Below are 15,619 nucleotides of genomic sequence, written 5' to 3'. Positions count from 1 at the left end.
GAGCCGAGGAATATGTGAACAACACATTCAAAAACACCATCAAGGTACGAGGCTATAAGCCTGAACAAATTTTCAACATGGATGAAACGGGCTTATTCTGGAAATGGATGCCGTCTAGCACTTTCATTATGAAGGAAGAAGCAAAAGCCCCTGGTTTCAAGGCCTAAAAAGATAGGGTAACTAATCATGTGTGGAAATGCTGCAGGCTTTATGATAAAGCCAGGGCTTATTTCTAAGTCCAAGAACCCAAGAGCCCTAAAAAACAAAAATAAGAATGTGTTGCCTATGTACTGGATGCAGAACCCTAAGGCTTGGATCACAAAACTCCTCACAGCTGATTGGTTTCATCAATGTTTTATCCTGGAGGTTAAGGTTTATCTGGCAGAGAAAGGCCTTGATTTCAAAGTGCTTCTGATAATGGGCAATGCTGGAAGCCATGCTGTCGACCTGACGTATTATGGCGTCCAGATAGACTTCTCGCCGCTGAACACCACATTGCTCATTCAGCCAATGGATCACGGCGTTATTCATGCTTTTAGGGTGCTCTACACCCAAAATGCCCTGTAAAACCTCATTGAACCTATGGATTCAGATGAAGACTTCTTGCTAAAGGCATACTGGAGTGAGTACATAATTGCATTGTGTCTCCAAAATTTCAAAAGGCTATAAAGGAGATGAAGAGTGAGACTTTGAATGCCAGCTGGAAAAAATTGTGGCCAGAAGTGGTCCATGATTACAAGGGATTCTCTTCTGATGAAATCCATCACTCTGCAGTGAATAAGGTCGTGAAGCTGGCAAAAAATACTGGGAGGAGAGGGCTTCAGACATGACTACTGAAGAAGTAAATACCCCGATCGATGTGCACTCTCAACCATTGATGGACAAAGACCTGGAGGAGCTGACTAAGTCAGCAAGTAAAGAAGAGGATGAGGAACAAGACGAACAACGGGTTGAAGAAGAGGAGGAGGTTGGCCTAACACCTGATCGTCTTGCAACCATGGTCAGAATGGCCAAAGAACTTCAATGAGTGGCTGAAGAATGGGACCTCCATGTGGTTCGTTCATTGCAGTTTGCAAATTCAATCAACAGTGCCATGTCAGTTCACAAAAACATTCTCAATCAGAAGAAGCAGCAGCGCCAGCAACTCCCCATAACTATGTTCATCACTTGAATGAAGAGGTCGGTTATGCCTATGCCTTTAGCGGAAGTAGAAGTTACAGATGAGGCCGAAGATACTACTGCACCACCTGAAGAAGCACCTGATGAAGTGGTGCCTTTAGAAGAGCTGTAATGCTCTTCTTTGCTGTGCAGTACATTCATCTCATCTTCATCACCTTCATCGTCATCAGTGCTGCACAGATAATTCATCATCTTCATCATTCAAGTTGAAGTATACTTCACTGGTGAGTACCAATATAAAATTTTACAGTACTGTATATGTATCTTGTTAAAGTTATGTAGGTTTAGGAGTGTAGAATATGTTTAAGAACATAAGTAGTGTTTATAAAAGTGTGGGAAAGGTTAATAAGGGACTGGGAATGGTTTGTAAGTGTGGGGGAAGGGTTTATAAAGCCTTAAAATATATATAAATACCAAAATAAATGTAAGGTTCCTACTTCGCAGATTTTCACCTATGGGGGGGGGGGGTCTTGAACATAATACCCACGATAAGTGAGGGAATACTGTAGTCCACATTATCTATATTTACTACCACTCATTAAAACCTTTTTGATATAAAAATCATCCTTGAACTTAATATTCAGAGAAATATTCTTTAGTTTTCCTATATTTTACTGCAGTTTCCTAATGTATCATTATGTCATGTCATATGAATTAAGTATTTTTAAATTATTAACCTAGATAAAATACTAAATCTATCATAGGAGGAAAATATTTAAAAATCATTGTCAGAAACTCTGCTGAGTCCCGTCCGTACTGTAATTCAGTAGTTACGAAACAATTATAAAACAGCACACTTACTTTCAGACCCAGTAATGCACCAGATTCTTTGGGCATGGTTGTTCTCTTGTTAAGGATAACACGTCCAATTAATCTGTCCCCCTCTTTAGATGGTTGCCACGTTACAGGATGCTATTCAAACATGAATAAAGTTAAAGAAAAGTTGTTTCTTTCCTATAGATACATAATTATTGGTTGTCAGATGATGTAATTTTCTCAGTTAAAAGACATTGTAGAGGTAATTCTTGATTCTGGAGGGCTCTATCCTTAGATTATAACAATTTCCTATTGTTATTTACAGCTCTATTTTATTTGCAGCAGACATGTATGCTAACTAGTTCTAAAAGTAGTCAGCAACTAAGTACATCTCTAAAAATAGTTCTGAAATAAAATTGAAATTTAAAAATATATATGCTTATATAAGAAAACTGAGTCTATATTTTGAGTTGTTGTTAATGTTGATATAATTAACCAAATAATATCTAATTTCTGTTTAGCCATTATTTAATAATTGCTTTTTATTTAAAATCTTTATAAATATTCAGTGATACCTCTTTTATTCAAAACTGTCCTGTCTTAAATGAAATCAATATTTGCTCTCATAATATATATAATGGAGCAGAATATGATTATTACCTAACACATGTCAGAGAAATGACAGTAACAGCACACATTACCCCTAAATTCCAAGCTCTCACTTCCCAGAATGCTTACCGAACTAATTGGTGATGTTTCCCGGCTGTGCCACGTGGCAGGATCCAACCAGTAATAATCCAAGTCACCTGCACAATAGGGAAAAAAAGTGCAATTAATGTTTTAAAGTAGAGAATGGTTTAATCATTTTAGGTATGATTTCTTCAATCTATAAAAGATTATGAGTATCATAATCTTGAGTGTGCACATCCCAGAATGACACACACATGCATTGCAAAGGCTATGACTTCAATTCTTGGAATGAATGCATATTACAACTGTACTTCATACTATAGGAGAGCTTCCTTTTACTGCTGCCATCAGGCTACAAACACACATAAAAAGTATGACTATCCACACCAAGGCACAGTCTGCCATCTAGCGATGCTGGCTAAAACGTTATTCACTAAACTGAGATAAGTATTAAAACTTAATGCCTTTCCTTCTCCTCTTCTGAATGATCTCATATCTTTCAAAATTATTCCCTGGCCTTTATCCTCTTCCCTCATCACCTGAAAAATAGGGCAAATACTTTTAGGACATGGTATGAGTAATTAAATAACAAGAATAACTTTTAGCAAAAGAGTAGATACAAATGACATTACTAAAGCCATAAAAGAGACTTTTTACAGTTCTAACTTTGTAAACATGAACTTACAAACCTTTAATTTTTATTTTTTGGCTTAAAAACATAATGCTAAAGACAGCACCTGAGGAAAAAAAATAATAATGGAAAGCATCACCACTTTCAGTACTTGCACAGACAGAAAGGACAGAGTGAGCTACTCATATGAAAAAAGGGACCTTTTACATTTTAAATAGCAGACTAAGTCAATTAAACTTTTTCTCCCTGTGGATCTGGAAGAGAAAGCGTTTAAGGAAGTGAGTAAAGCATGCAGTAACAATGAGATGTCTAGCTGACTGCTGGGGAAATACGTTTGATCGGCATCTGTGATAGTTCTAAGTAGTAACTTTTTGTGTAGGCCACAGGTATGGCAGATATAGGTGCTATAAAGGACCTATAACAGAAAATAAATGTTTCAAATATGCAGGCATAAAAATTCATATACTTCACTTTCTTAGTGGCTGCTCCCCTTCCTTTTTATATAATATCTTTAAAAGATTGATGGACAATGTTATACATACCAAAATAAATACAAATATTTTCTTCAAATATGTCCTGTAGATAAAAGTAATCTATTCTCTAAAGGAGTAAATATTTAAAATGCACTAGCAGAAACTATATTGTTAAAATTTACACCACATGGAGTCTATATCCCTCTCAAAATCATGCAGTTTAAAGTGTGTACATGACTTTGTGTCAATAATTAAATTATAGATTTTTAATCTTCTACTGTACCACCTTGACTAATAAAATGTAAGAAAATTTGTAAAAGCTTCTCTCTCCTTTTTTACTGTTTTTAAAATTCATATGCTTATTTTTAAAGTTGCAGGATCTTTAGTATCATGATACTAAACTCTTTTCTTTTGAAAGAAAAAGTATTTATAATAGTAAAATTGACTACAAATATCATTCAAAAGATTATTTCATTTCACAAAGCTTTCTCCCTAAAATTTCATATACCCAGTAATAAGTTCTGATGACTTCAAAGGTGCTGCTTCACTTTGAAATATGGTGACAAAGATAGTTAAAATTAGTAATTAATTTGAAAGCTGCTCTGAGAAATCTCTGAGGTTTAAAAATATGAGATCCCATCCTATTTAAAAGACTTCAGGAAAACAAAGCTTGTTGTATGCTTCAATAACCTGACTTGGACCTTAAAACCTGTGCACTTTGGGATCCTTCTCTGGCCTGTGGCCCAATTTCTCATATAGTGGTTCAGCATTCTATTTCACTCAATTTGTCCAAAATAAATCTAGATAAACATAGCTCATGAATATTTGCTTATATGTAAAGAACCAAAAAAAAAAAAAAATGATGTTTCTGGTGAATTTTGATGATGATACTGAGCACGCTTTATGACGAAACACTGCTTTCAAGCAATGTTTTTCTATCATCTATAAGCTTTGTAAGATAATAATCTTAAAAGGAGAATTTAACTTAATTGGTGTGAGATGGGACAGATATAGTTTGCCAGGTGATTTCCATGTGCAGCCAGCAATAATTCTTACCTTATCCTGGCGGTGATAATATAGATGCTACAGATTTTGCAGCTTAAAAAAAGGTTGTTTCCCCAATTTTGGTCATACACATTATTGTAGGTATCTAATAAAGATTACTAATCAATATAAAAACACATTCGATATTTTAACATACAATAATATTTTATATACTTTATTATAAATTACACTTCCTTCACATTCTGAACAGAATCTCAATGCTTTCTTATCACTAAATTCCATTATCACCCATTAAAATATAAAATTTTTGTTTAAAGACAAAAAATAGCCCTGACTGGAGTGACTCAGTGAACTGGGCATTGTCCTGCAAACAGAAAGGTCACCAGTTTGATTTCCAGTCAGGGCTCCTGCCTGGGATGTGGGCCAGGTCCCCAGTTGGGGGTGTGTGAGTGGCAACCAGTTTATGTTTCTCTCCCTCTGTTTTTCCCTCCCTTCCCCTCTCTTTAAAAATAAATAAATAAAATATTTTATAAATAAATAAATAAGTAAGTTCTAAAATCCAAATTTGTAGTTTTAAACTATATTTCTTCCTTTTTTCCATGTAATTACTAAATTTTAAATATTATTTATTAAGTACTCTAATTTGTCTTAATAAGTCACATCTCTCTATTTAATGGAATAAGCAACACTCATGAAATGTCCTCCTAAAATATTCAGACTCTAGTATTTCATTAATATAAAATATTTTCTTTGATTATTTTTCTAATACTTGATTAAAGATATTGATTTAAAGTAACATGACTACAAAATGATAAATTCACAGTATTTGCTTATAGAATTAATACAAAAGCATTTTGGTTCTAATGTTCAATATAACTATAAAGGACTAAATTTACTAGTGTTATGAACTTAGCTCCAGGAAATATCTGAAATGGCTCAAGTTCATAAATAGCCAAATTCAATGAAGTATTATAAATTTAAGCATTATTTTTTTATGAAAACTTTAAAATTAGACTTTTATCAAATGCCTTGTGAAAAAATAGGTTAAACAATAGATAAGCACACAATTTTCATTTCACAAATAAAAGAAGGTTGAGTGACAGTTGAGCCTTATATAAGAAGAACTAGCTGTTCCAAAACTCAGGTCTCTATCATTAGAGTATGTGACAATACATAAACATTCATCTCTGTGATTTCAAATTCCATATCTTATCATGTCAAATGTCAAGGCACAATGCATTCCAGTAAGACCAAAGTCAACTGAACAAAATACATTCTAAATAACATAGGCATATAATAGCATGTATATGAGTACATGAAATCTGTAAGGAGAAAACCATAACTCTAATTTCATACATTACATACGCATTTAACAATTTTCATAACAGTTACTTTTAACCAAGTAGAATGTTCATCTAGTGTTCAGGCAGTAAAAATAAAAAGTCTATTTACACTAAAGCCTTGCAGTATTAGAAAATCTGGAATTCTTCTTTATCCCCAGTAGAAATACACAGCATATTTTTTAATATCATTATAATGAATGGTGATTAAAGATGGGACTCAAACTGATTACAAGAACAAGTCATAGCAACTCTCCACAATTCCAAATACATATTTGTGTTAGCAGATATCCCCCAAAATATATAAATTGTTCTTCCTATATAATAGATTACTATTCAAAAAATTTATAAAATTCATAGACAAAAAAATCAGAAGAATCATCCCTCCCAGATATTTCCTAAATCTTTTAAAATGTTTTCATCTTTCATTTTTGTTTATTCTCTACAGCAGAATGGGTGTTGATACTAAATAAAATTAAATAAATAGTAATCTATTTTATTATAGCACAGTGCATAGACAAATTGCAATACTGAGCAAAATACATTATTTATTAAATGTTTTATGCAGTGCATACACAAAAACCAACTCAATTCTCAGAATGGGTTTTTCAAAGTCGTAGAAGGCTTGATTTCCCCTAAATTAAATTAGAAGTCAGAGATAAGAAACAATATTATTTAATAAGACTCGCTTTCTAGGCAGTAAAATAAAATGAGAAGATATACTTGTTAAATTAAATCATTAGTCATATAATCAGTGAAATATTAAAATCTACAAATAAATATTACTATGTGTACTGACGCAAAGTTCCTAGTATAGTGAAAATATTGGTCCTCACATAATTTTTGGTGACTTCATTCAAAACCCACATCAATGTTAACTCCATAATTTGATGGTAAATGCTCCATAATTAACAGAGATTTATGTTCCCTGAGTGCAAGGAAGGCCTGGAGCAAGGCTAGCAGCATCGCCAAACCATTGGTCTTCAGCAAGAACCTTTTCAATAATTCTTTCTTTTTTTCAAAAAGTCAATTAGTATATGTACTATGGGCTAAGAACCAAAATGAAGAGTCCCCAAATTATCCCAGTCTCAGGCAGCCCCAATCCCAGTTTCACTTTCCGGTTTGGGCCCAGGACACACACACACATAGCATCACTCCTTGGAAGAATATTACATTATATCCAGCCTTTAGGGATTCATCAGAGTGGCAGTTCTCTAAATGCATGTTAGAAAGTTCACTTTCAAAATTCCCCTTTTTCACAATGTGCTCTCTTTCTCCCATAGAACCAACAATATTGCGCGCTCTCATGCTTGCTCTCTGGTGAATAAATTTGATGGTTGAAGTAAATGCAGCAACTATTAACTATTATTTATTGTTAATGAGGTGTAAAAGATGTTTATATTCAGAAAATATTTATGCTCAATAGAACGGCCAGAGCTGAACTACTTCTAGAGAGAGATTAAATATTTGCCAGAGGGCCTAGGATGGCTAAGTGACTTATCTACAAAAGAATTTCATTAACATATTTAGTAGAGGTGGTACTTTTATGGTTATATACATTGTTTGGTGAAGTTGAGAACTAGTTTTTGGAATGCCAACCCTACTACCACAGAATTCTACAAAGCAGTTACATGGAACTCAGAATTAACCTTTCTGGCTGAACTCTGACCTCAGCCATTAAGATAAGGCCTCAACTTCGGAGATCATAACTTCTATAGCATTCTATTGTGCTTTCAAGGGTAGAATGAGATAATATACGTAAAATTGCTTATTCAACTACATAAAGCACCACAGAAATGCAAGTTGTCATTAGAGTATAAAAATATATACTAAAATGTATTTCCAATAATAACACTGACAAGCATATCTGTCAATTGTAATGCCATGTAAAAATTAAGTAAAGATGCTTTTTGTCAGCTCCACAATTTATTTAAAACCTTGAAAAATCAGAGAACCATATTGTATTTTATTTGGCTATTAACATTATTATATCATTTCTGATATTTATAATTATGTTGTTTCTGTAAAACATAAAAACCAGCTATTGTGTAAAAAAGAGCATTGTGTTAGAAGTTGGATACTTGTGGCTATGATCCTAACTCTGTCATATTAGGTGCATTATCTTGATAACAGCCTTTCATTACTATAAACCGTATCCTCTGTAAATGGGGATAATGTCACTTGCTCGCAAAAGTTTTATGAGGATTAAATGAGATATGCCAGATTCGTAACTGTAAAAAATGTTAGAAGTAGATTTTCTGTATAATTACATAATTGAGATTACAAATATAAAATCATGGTCTTAGAGATCCTGTTTATAGTTGAATAGCTATCATAACTAGCATAGTTGAAATCAGTAATCTTTGCAAAATATGTATGCTTTGAAATGGGCTTAGAAAAGTCTTAAGGTCATTTTGTTTATAAAAATTATTAATCAGCTGGTATAAACCAGATGCTCAAGTGTTCAGAATAAGTAAATATTTTTAAACCCCAATTGTTAAATGATGATAAAAAGTAACATATATAAAACAGTAACATAAATCTTCCTGTTAATTTCCACTAAGCCAATAGAAGCCTAAGGGATTAAGAATACTATAGTTAAACAATCTATAGTAAAACAATCAATACATATATCTCGACTGGAAGTAATGAATTTGATCAGTTTACACAATGTATCCTAAATCTAAATATAAGCATTTTGTCATTTCTTCTTTATATAATATTTTTGTGGGAGAACAAAGTACATGGGGCATATAAACTAAATACTTAAGACTCAATTTCTCTAAATTATGAAACAAGTAGGCTATTTTATCCCTTTATATTTATTTTTTTCTGATGACTCAGGATACCCATGAAAATCTTTTATTAAACCAGCTTGTTTTATACCTTAAAAATTATTTGGTATAGACATTACTTATGAAATACATTTTAATATTGATATTCTAATGGGTTATAGGCATCCTAACTTCCTCAGATTTCCTTTTCTTAAGTTTATATTCCTAAAAAATTAATCTAAATAATAACAAGACTAATGGTCTTAAAAATAACAACTATAAATTTTAATATGTAATGGGGCTTTGGGAAAGCATAGAAAATTTTGTAACTTTAAATAGGTTAAACACATTGAAAAATAAAAAGCTATCTGAGACGGTAAACATTAGTTTAATTTTTCCTAGTTTTGAAAATTTCATAATTTATATTTTTGAGACTATCTGAAGCTTTAGGGTTCAAAAACACTCCCAAAACATCATGTTGCCCAATGCCCTTATTCTTTACCTCTGCACTGACTTGATGCTACAGGGCTCAGAAGAGGCTGATGAATGAAAATTCCTGAAAGTGTTAAACAACAAAAACCAAACCCACATACACACAGAACACACACACACACACACACACACACACACACACACACTTTTGTGCTTTAGAATAATAAAATATAGGTATTCAAGGTCTTTAGGAAATCTATATCAGACTATTTATCACCTGTATTAATTAAATGATAAAATGTATCTGAAAAAATGTCTAAGGTGATTGATAGGGCAAAAAGATTTTCACAAATAATAATTTAAAGAGGAATAAATTTCATGTATAAAAATGGTTTGAGGCCTAATGACTGAAAATTATTTTCCCTAGAATATAAATACATAATAAAGTACCCTGATTAGCAAAACAAAAATTAACAATCTTAGGGAAAATCCTTTCTTTCTTCTACACAACGACTCTTCATAAATAAAAATTTGGGACATGCTGCACACAAGAGGGAAAATTTTTACTGCATCTTTCCAACTGACCAGGCTTCCACATTGACACTGAGTATTCCATTCACGTGGGAGAACAGGTTGTCACGTGCAAAGCCTCGGAATAACCAGCCAGGAAACCCTGTGGAAAAAATTGGGGTTTATTTGTTTTCATTGTTTGGGGACTGGATGTTAACCACAGGTTTAAAAAATTGTAGTGCTGGGCAAGTTCATAGCACATACTGTAAGAAAGTCCTCTAGATGTAAATAGCTTTAATAAAGGAAAATGTTGGTTTTTATCCAGATCTCACACTCAGGCAACAATAGCAAAATAATATTAATTTGCAATAATAATTCTAAATGTCAACTCAATTCCTACCTGCCTCTACATCCTAAACCTTAAAAATGAAAACTATGGAGATCGATAATTATCATGGTTTTGGAGATATAGATAATAAGAATAATAGTCAAATGATGATAAAGATGAATTGAAGGGTATATAGTAAAAAATGGAAGTAATTATAAGGGGTACTGCTTATACTTCAAAAATACACAATTAAGCTATAAAATAGTAGAAAACAAATTAGTACACACTTTTGGTAATGCTTTAAAACCAGAGCTCCAACCATGCAAGTTACTGTAAATGTTATTTTTCTTTCCTTTTTATTTTCTTTCTTGGTTTCTGTTTGTATTTGTTTAAATTTTGGCTTTGCAAAAAAATAATGTATAGACATATTAAAGGACTTTTTAAGTTGGAAATTACTTGACTGGCAGTGGAGAAGCACTAGACATAGAAATTTGAAGATTTTATGACTCAACATTGTACTACAGAAAAATGCTAAGTATCAATGTTCGTAAATCTCAAAAATAGAACCATAGGAAACTAGGTTGCAAAACTGCAAGGTCACTGGTCAAACCTCTGCCGCAGTGCAAAAGAGATCAAGCTGTGTAGAAGCATGTCCGTTTAAATGTGCTCCATTCAGCTCCATAGAATGAAAGATAGTTTAAGGAAGAGAAAGCACAGAAGACAATAGGAAGAAAAAAGTAATATTCAAAATGCAAATAGACAGCATATAAACTTTTTATTATAAAACAAATGAAGTTAAGGTTGGGCAAAGATTAACCTACTGACTCAAGAAAAGATTTCTCTTCCAGAGCTTCTAAATATTTAAGATTTGGATTAATCACAGCTAAAATGATCTTCCCGTTATAATAATTTCAAGATATCATCATTAAAATTTTTATAACAAAACCAATTACTTTAAAAAAATCAGGAAGTCTCACTGGCCTAGACTTAAAATGCTCAACATGGTTTCTTGGCTTGGTCACGGGTGCTCTATTAAGAATGGGATGGCCTTCTACTCAGAAATGCAAGACAGACCTAATGGTCAGTGTGTCTGGCTGATTAAATCAATGACTCCACAATTGCCTAGCTGTACTGAACTACTCCCAAGTCACTTCAGAGAGTATATATTTTTTAAATACAATGTACTTCAACATTTTTGAAATATTTAACTTAAAGCAATCATGTCTACAGAGGTCTTTGTGAGGGACTGCAGTAATCAATTATGATATTATAAAATCTAAATCTCAATTAATCCAGGCCATCAGAAAACCATGCACCTGTACTTACACTGTATTTCCATACAGTCTCTTTCCTCACTGCTCCCACAATATCTTTTATGTACTGTCTTAACATATCACTATATGTATGTATCATGGTGCTGTTACTCATATTTGGATCATGCATCTAGTGCTGACTATCTTCTCTGTGAAAGTACACAGAAGACTTCTTTCTGGTGTCAATATCAGGAAAAATTCATGTGTATTTAACTGGTCTATTATTTTATTATAGAAGCTGTAAATTTTGTAACTAATGGAACTCTTCTCAGAGCTCAGGTGTTATGTTTTGGTTAAATCTGCAACCAAATTTTCCACCCTTATTTTTACTCATGAAACTTCTTAACCAATTTTAACTTACTTCAAATGGCTGTATTTTTATATTTGGTAATCTTAAGCCGCTTATGTAGATTTTCAAGTAGGAATTAAAATAAAATTAAATATTTATTCACAAAACATAATTAAATATACTTATTATAACTGTTTTCATTAAAATACAGATTTTTTTCCATTCATCAGTCTCAAAATATCTTTGATACAATGAGAAACAACTTAAAAGTGTAACTGATGTACAGTTGTTAGCTTATCCATAGCTTAAACAGTAGAATTCAATAAACAGCAAATTATCTTAGCCTATTTGTGAATCTTGCCAAAGAATGGAAAGCAAGTGAAAAAGGGTTCTTATCTAGCAAAAACCAGTATCACAAATCTGAGCTACTATACTTTATTCCTTCAAAAACCCAGTAGGCTTTCACTCATGATTTTACAGTTCCAAACCTAAGAGTTTGTCTGTTATTCAGCCCCACAGAACCAGTGAAGATGCACATCACTAAAAAGCAAAGAGGCTGCTATAGACAAGCACACTGACAGCAGTAAGAATCCCCAAGGAAGGGCATAGGAAAATTAAAAACAAAACAAACAAATCAAACAGGTTAGGGGTCTTAAAGCTGTGATACTGTGAGTAGCTTATAACTGTACTAATAGGTAACAAAATAACTGATGTTAAAACAACAGCCCTTTGGCAACATAAACCCTTATGAAAGTAGGATGAAACCCCTTTTACAGACTTCCTGGTTAAAAACAAACAAACGAAAAGAGTAATGTACAATTCTGATGAGAAAGATTTTAATTAAAATAATGTAATGAAATCAATAACACTAAGTGGTCTGGAAATTGTTTAGCATGTTGAAAAACTCAACTATCGAGAATAAGGAATTTGCAGCTAAATTTTTATAATTCAAAATAAAATCATTATTCATCAATGCCACAAAAAGTAGAAACATGTAGTAAACGTTTATCAAATACTGCTTTAGATTTATGGTGTATTAAAATTAGGGATTCAACAACCTATAAATATTAGTTCTTATTTTCTCCCTTTGAATATTTTATTTCTTGATAGTGAGTGTAGTACCAAAAATGGGAACTAGAGGGTTAATTGCTCTTTGCATACTGTCCTATACACAGAGTGGCTAAATTGTCTTCTAAAAATACTTAACCAAAATTAATGTTTCTTTTGTAAGAATAAATAAAGTGAACTATCATTTCTAGTTTAAGTATTAAATATATTTATATGTAATCATTTCTGATTATGTAAGTGAATTAAATTGTAAAGTTAACAGATATCTGGTGGAAAAATTGAAACAATATTGTTAGCATTGATATCTAAAATTTCCAGTAACATTAAAACTAAAATTTGAAATTATTCTTTGAACAACTTGTAAAAATATTAAATTGAATGTTATTTCAATGATGTTAAGTATAATAATTTTTCCTGTGTTCTCTAATGAAAATTTTATAAATATTTAACAAACCTATTTAAGATACAGAGTGATCTCTCTCACAAAGACAGTAAATATCATTAAGTAATTTCTCCCAATAAATATGAGCACATATTTAACATTGACAGAATAATTCCAAAGATCTTAACAATATAAGATCATATGCTATACATGATTTCCATATAAACCAACTCACATTTTAGCTAAAATGGCTTACTGATCAGAGCAAGAATGATTTGGAGAAACAGATGGACCCACAAGAAATGTCAAACTATAACAGTGATTATAATAGTTCCAACATTAAGAAAAAGCCATAGTTTAACTTTAACTTTCCCAAAACACAAAGACATTTATATGTTACTTGAAACAAAATTAAAGGCTTATCTCCATTTAAACATGAAAAAGTCAGTCAACAGCATATCCTACAGTCAATCTCATTTTCTTCCTATACAGCAAAACCAAAAGTATCATTTACTTTTAGGTATAAAATGCTTATTATTTATGCTTGAAATATATCTTTAAAGAATATGGATTAAAACAACTGTTGTAACTGTATTCTAATGGCTAAATACTAATTTTTCCAATGAGAAACTCTATATTACTATAGCCTGGCCAATTTTTTTTTTTAATGTTTGAAAGGGATAAAAACATCAAAAGGAGACATCTTGCTAGGCTTTATAATGCCACTTATCAAGAATTTTTATAATTTTATTTGTTTTTCAAAGTGATGCACTAATAATTCTGATGACACAAGTCACATAAACACCCCCCACACACACACACCAGGTCTTTAGGCCTACTACCATTTTTGTTCAATGCAATTATTATTGCATTAGACTTGAGATCAAACATCCAGGTGTGCAGTTAGTTCGTAGGAATAAGAACTATACCCACTGAAATTTACTTTGTAAAACTAGCCAGAGCAAACATGGAGACTAAAGATAGCATGTTCACAGATTCTGGAGAGCAAACTCAAAAAGAAGAACTTCAAGCAACAACTCCAAAAACAGATCCTTCTCTTCATTATAAACCATGGGTTTCTCACCGATACTCTAAAGGGTCTTTCAGATTAAGTAGATATTTTGATAGCTCTTATTTTGTGCTGAATTTGTCCATCACTTTTGTGTCTTCACTGAATAGTTCTGATGACAGTAAAGTCTCACAGACTAAAACAAACACTATATAAAGCCTTCCATAACTAAATGTCTGATCTAGAACAAGACTAGTATCTGAAGTCAGGGAATCATAGCACATTTGTCAAAAAAGGCTACTATCAGAGAAAAAAAGAAAAACTAGTCTGTCAAGGCCTTCTGAACAGAAAAAAGCCCTAGCTAGCCCTTGAGGTACAAGTAAAATAATGAGTCCCCTACTCATCCAAATGAATGTACTCTATGTTGTATGTGACTTTTCAGTCATCCCTAATTACCTTACCTCTATAGTTAATCATTTATTTATATTTTTGGAGAGTTAAGCTTGGGGTGGATATTTTCACTAAAATGTGGAAATATCAATGCTAATTAAGTTTTTTTAAAGCAAGAACATTTTGAAGTAGGTGTTGGGTTTATTCGGAGGAGAAAAACTTAACTTTTCCCACCACTGAATGTGAAGTTATTTGTTTTTGTAATCTTTAAGGCAAGGTTATAACCCGGGTTACATGACCCCTGTTATATGGTCCCTTGATTTGAGGGATCCATATACTCTTTAAAATTGTATATAATATTTTGTGTGCATGTTTTCCCATAGAGCCCATTGCTTCTTTTATTTCTCTGAGGGTCTCATGATCTCCGTCAAAATTAAGAACAAATAGTTAAAGAGTCTGGATGAAGGAGTGATTCAGACTGGGACCCGGCTATGCATATTGCCTTGGTGTTTTACCTCTAATTCCTAGAATTATCCTGTCTTGCAGATCCTCAGCCTCAGCAGTATACTTTCATTAAGACCATTATTTAAGCTGGACACTTAGGAAATCAAGAAACCATGCTTAGAGAAAGTGAGCTTAGTGATTACATACAAAGGGCAAAGGAATTCAACTCAGAAAGCATTTTTTGTGAACTATCAAGAGTCTAATTAATCATAGTTTTAAAAAGCCTTTAATATCAATAGGCAAGAGAATAGAACTTCCTACATACAGATGGGTTAATATTTATTCCCTAATGAGTGCCTAAAATAATTTTGAAGACATTTACTAGAAGAAAAATATAGAAAAATAATAATAAACTTCATATATTCTAAATAATTAGAAAATATAATCCTTTAAAGTGGATAAAAATATTGTTCCAACTTTGATCTGCCAAGATTCAAGGGCTACACATTCTTTAGAGGAAAACAAAAAGCATTGCAAGGCTACCAGCTTCTTGTCCCCCCCCGACAAAAAAAAAACCTTCAAAAGTTATGAATAAGTCTAAAATAT

General features: G+C 32.3%; 1 protein-coding gene across 3 annotated transcripts in view; it reads right to left on the bottom strand.

Moving 5' to 3' along the window:
* The window catches only part of RIMS1 (regulating synaptic membrane exocytosis 1), a 445,434-nt gene that overhangs the window by 149,008 nt on the left and 280,807 nt on the right, over positions 1-15,619 (bottom strand). For all 3 annotated transcript variants that reach the window (XM_090282657.1, XM_090282656.1, XM_090282654.1), the window contains 2 exons: positions 2,674-2,741; positions 1,981-2,091 (listed from right to left, as the gene is read on the bottom strand). In XM_090282657.1, the coding sequence (XP_090138783.1) occupies positions 1,981-2,091; positions 2,674-2,741 (179 nt within the window). The remainder of the gene's footprint in view (positions 1-1,980; positions 2,092-2,673; positions 2,742-15,619) is intronic.

Source organism: Furipterus horrens, unplaced genomic scaffold (assembly GCF_987537825.1).
Source record: "Furipterus horrens unplaced genomic scaffold, mFurHor1.1.pri manual_scaffold_6, whole genome shotgun sequence".
NCBI lineage: Eukaryota > Metazoa > Chordata > Mammalia > Chiroptera > Furipteridae > Furipterus > Furipterus horrens.
This window is presented reverse-complemented; position numbering and strand designations above follow the sequence as displayed.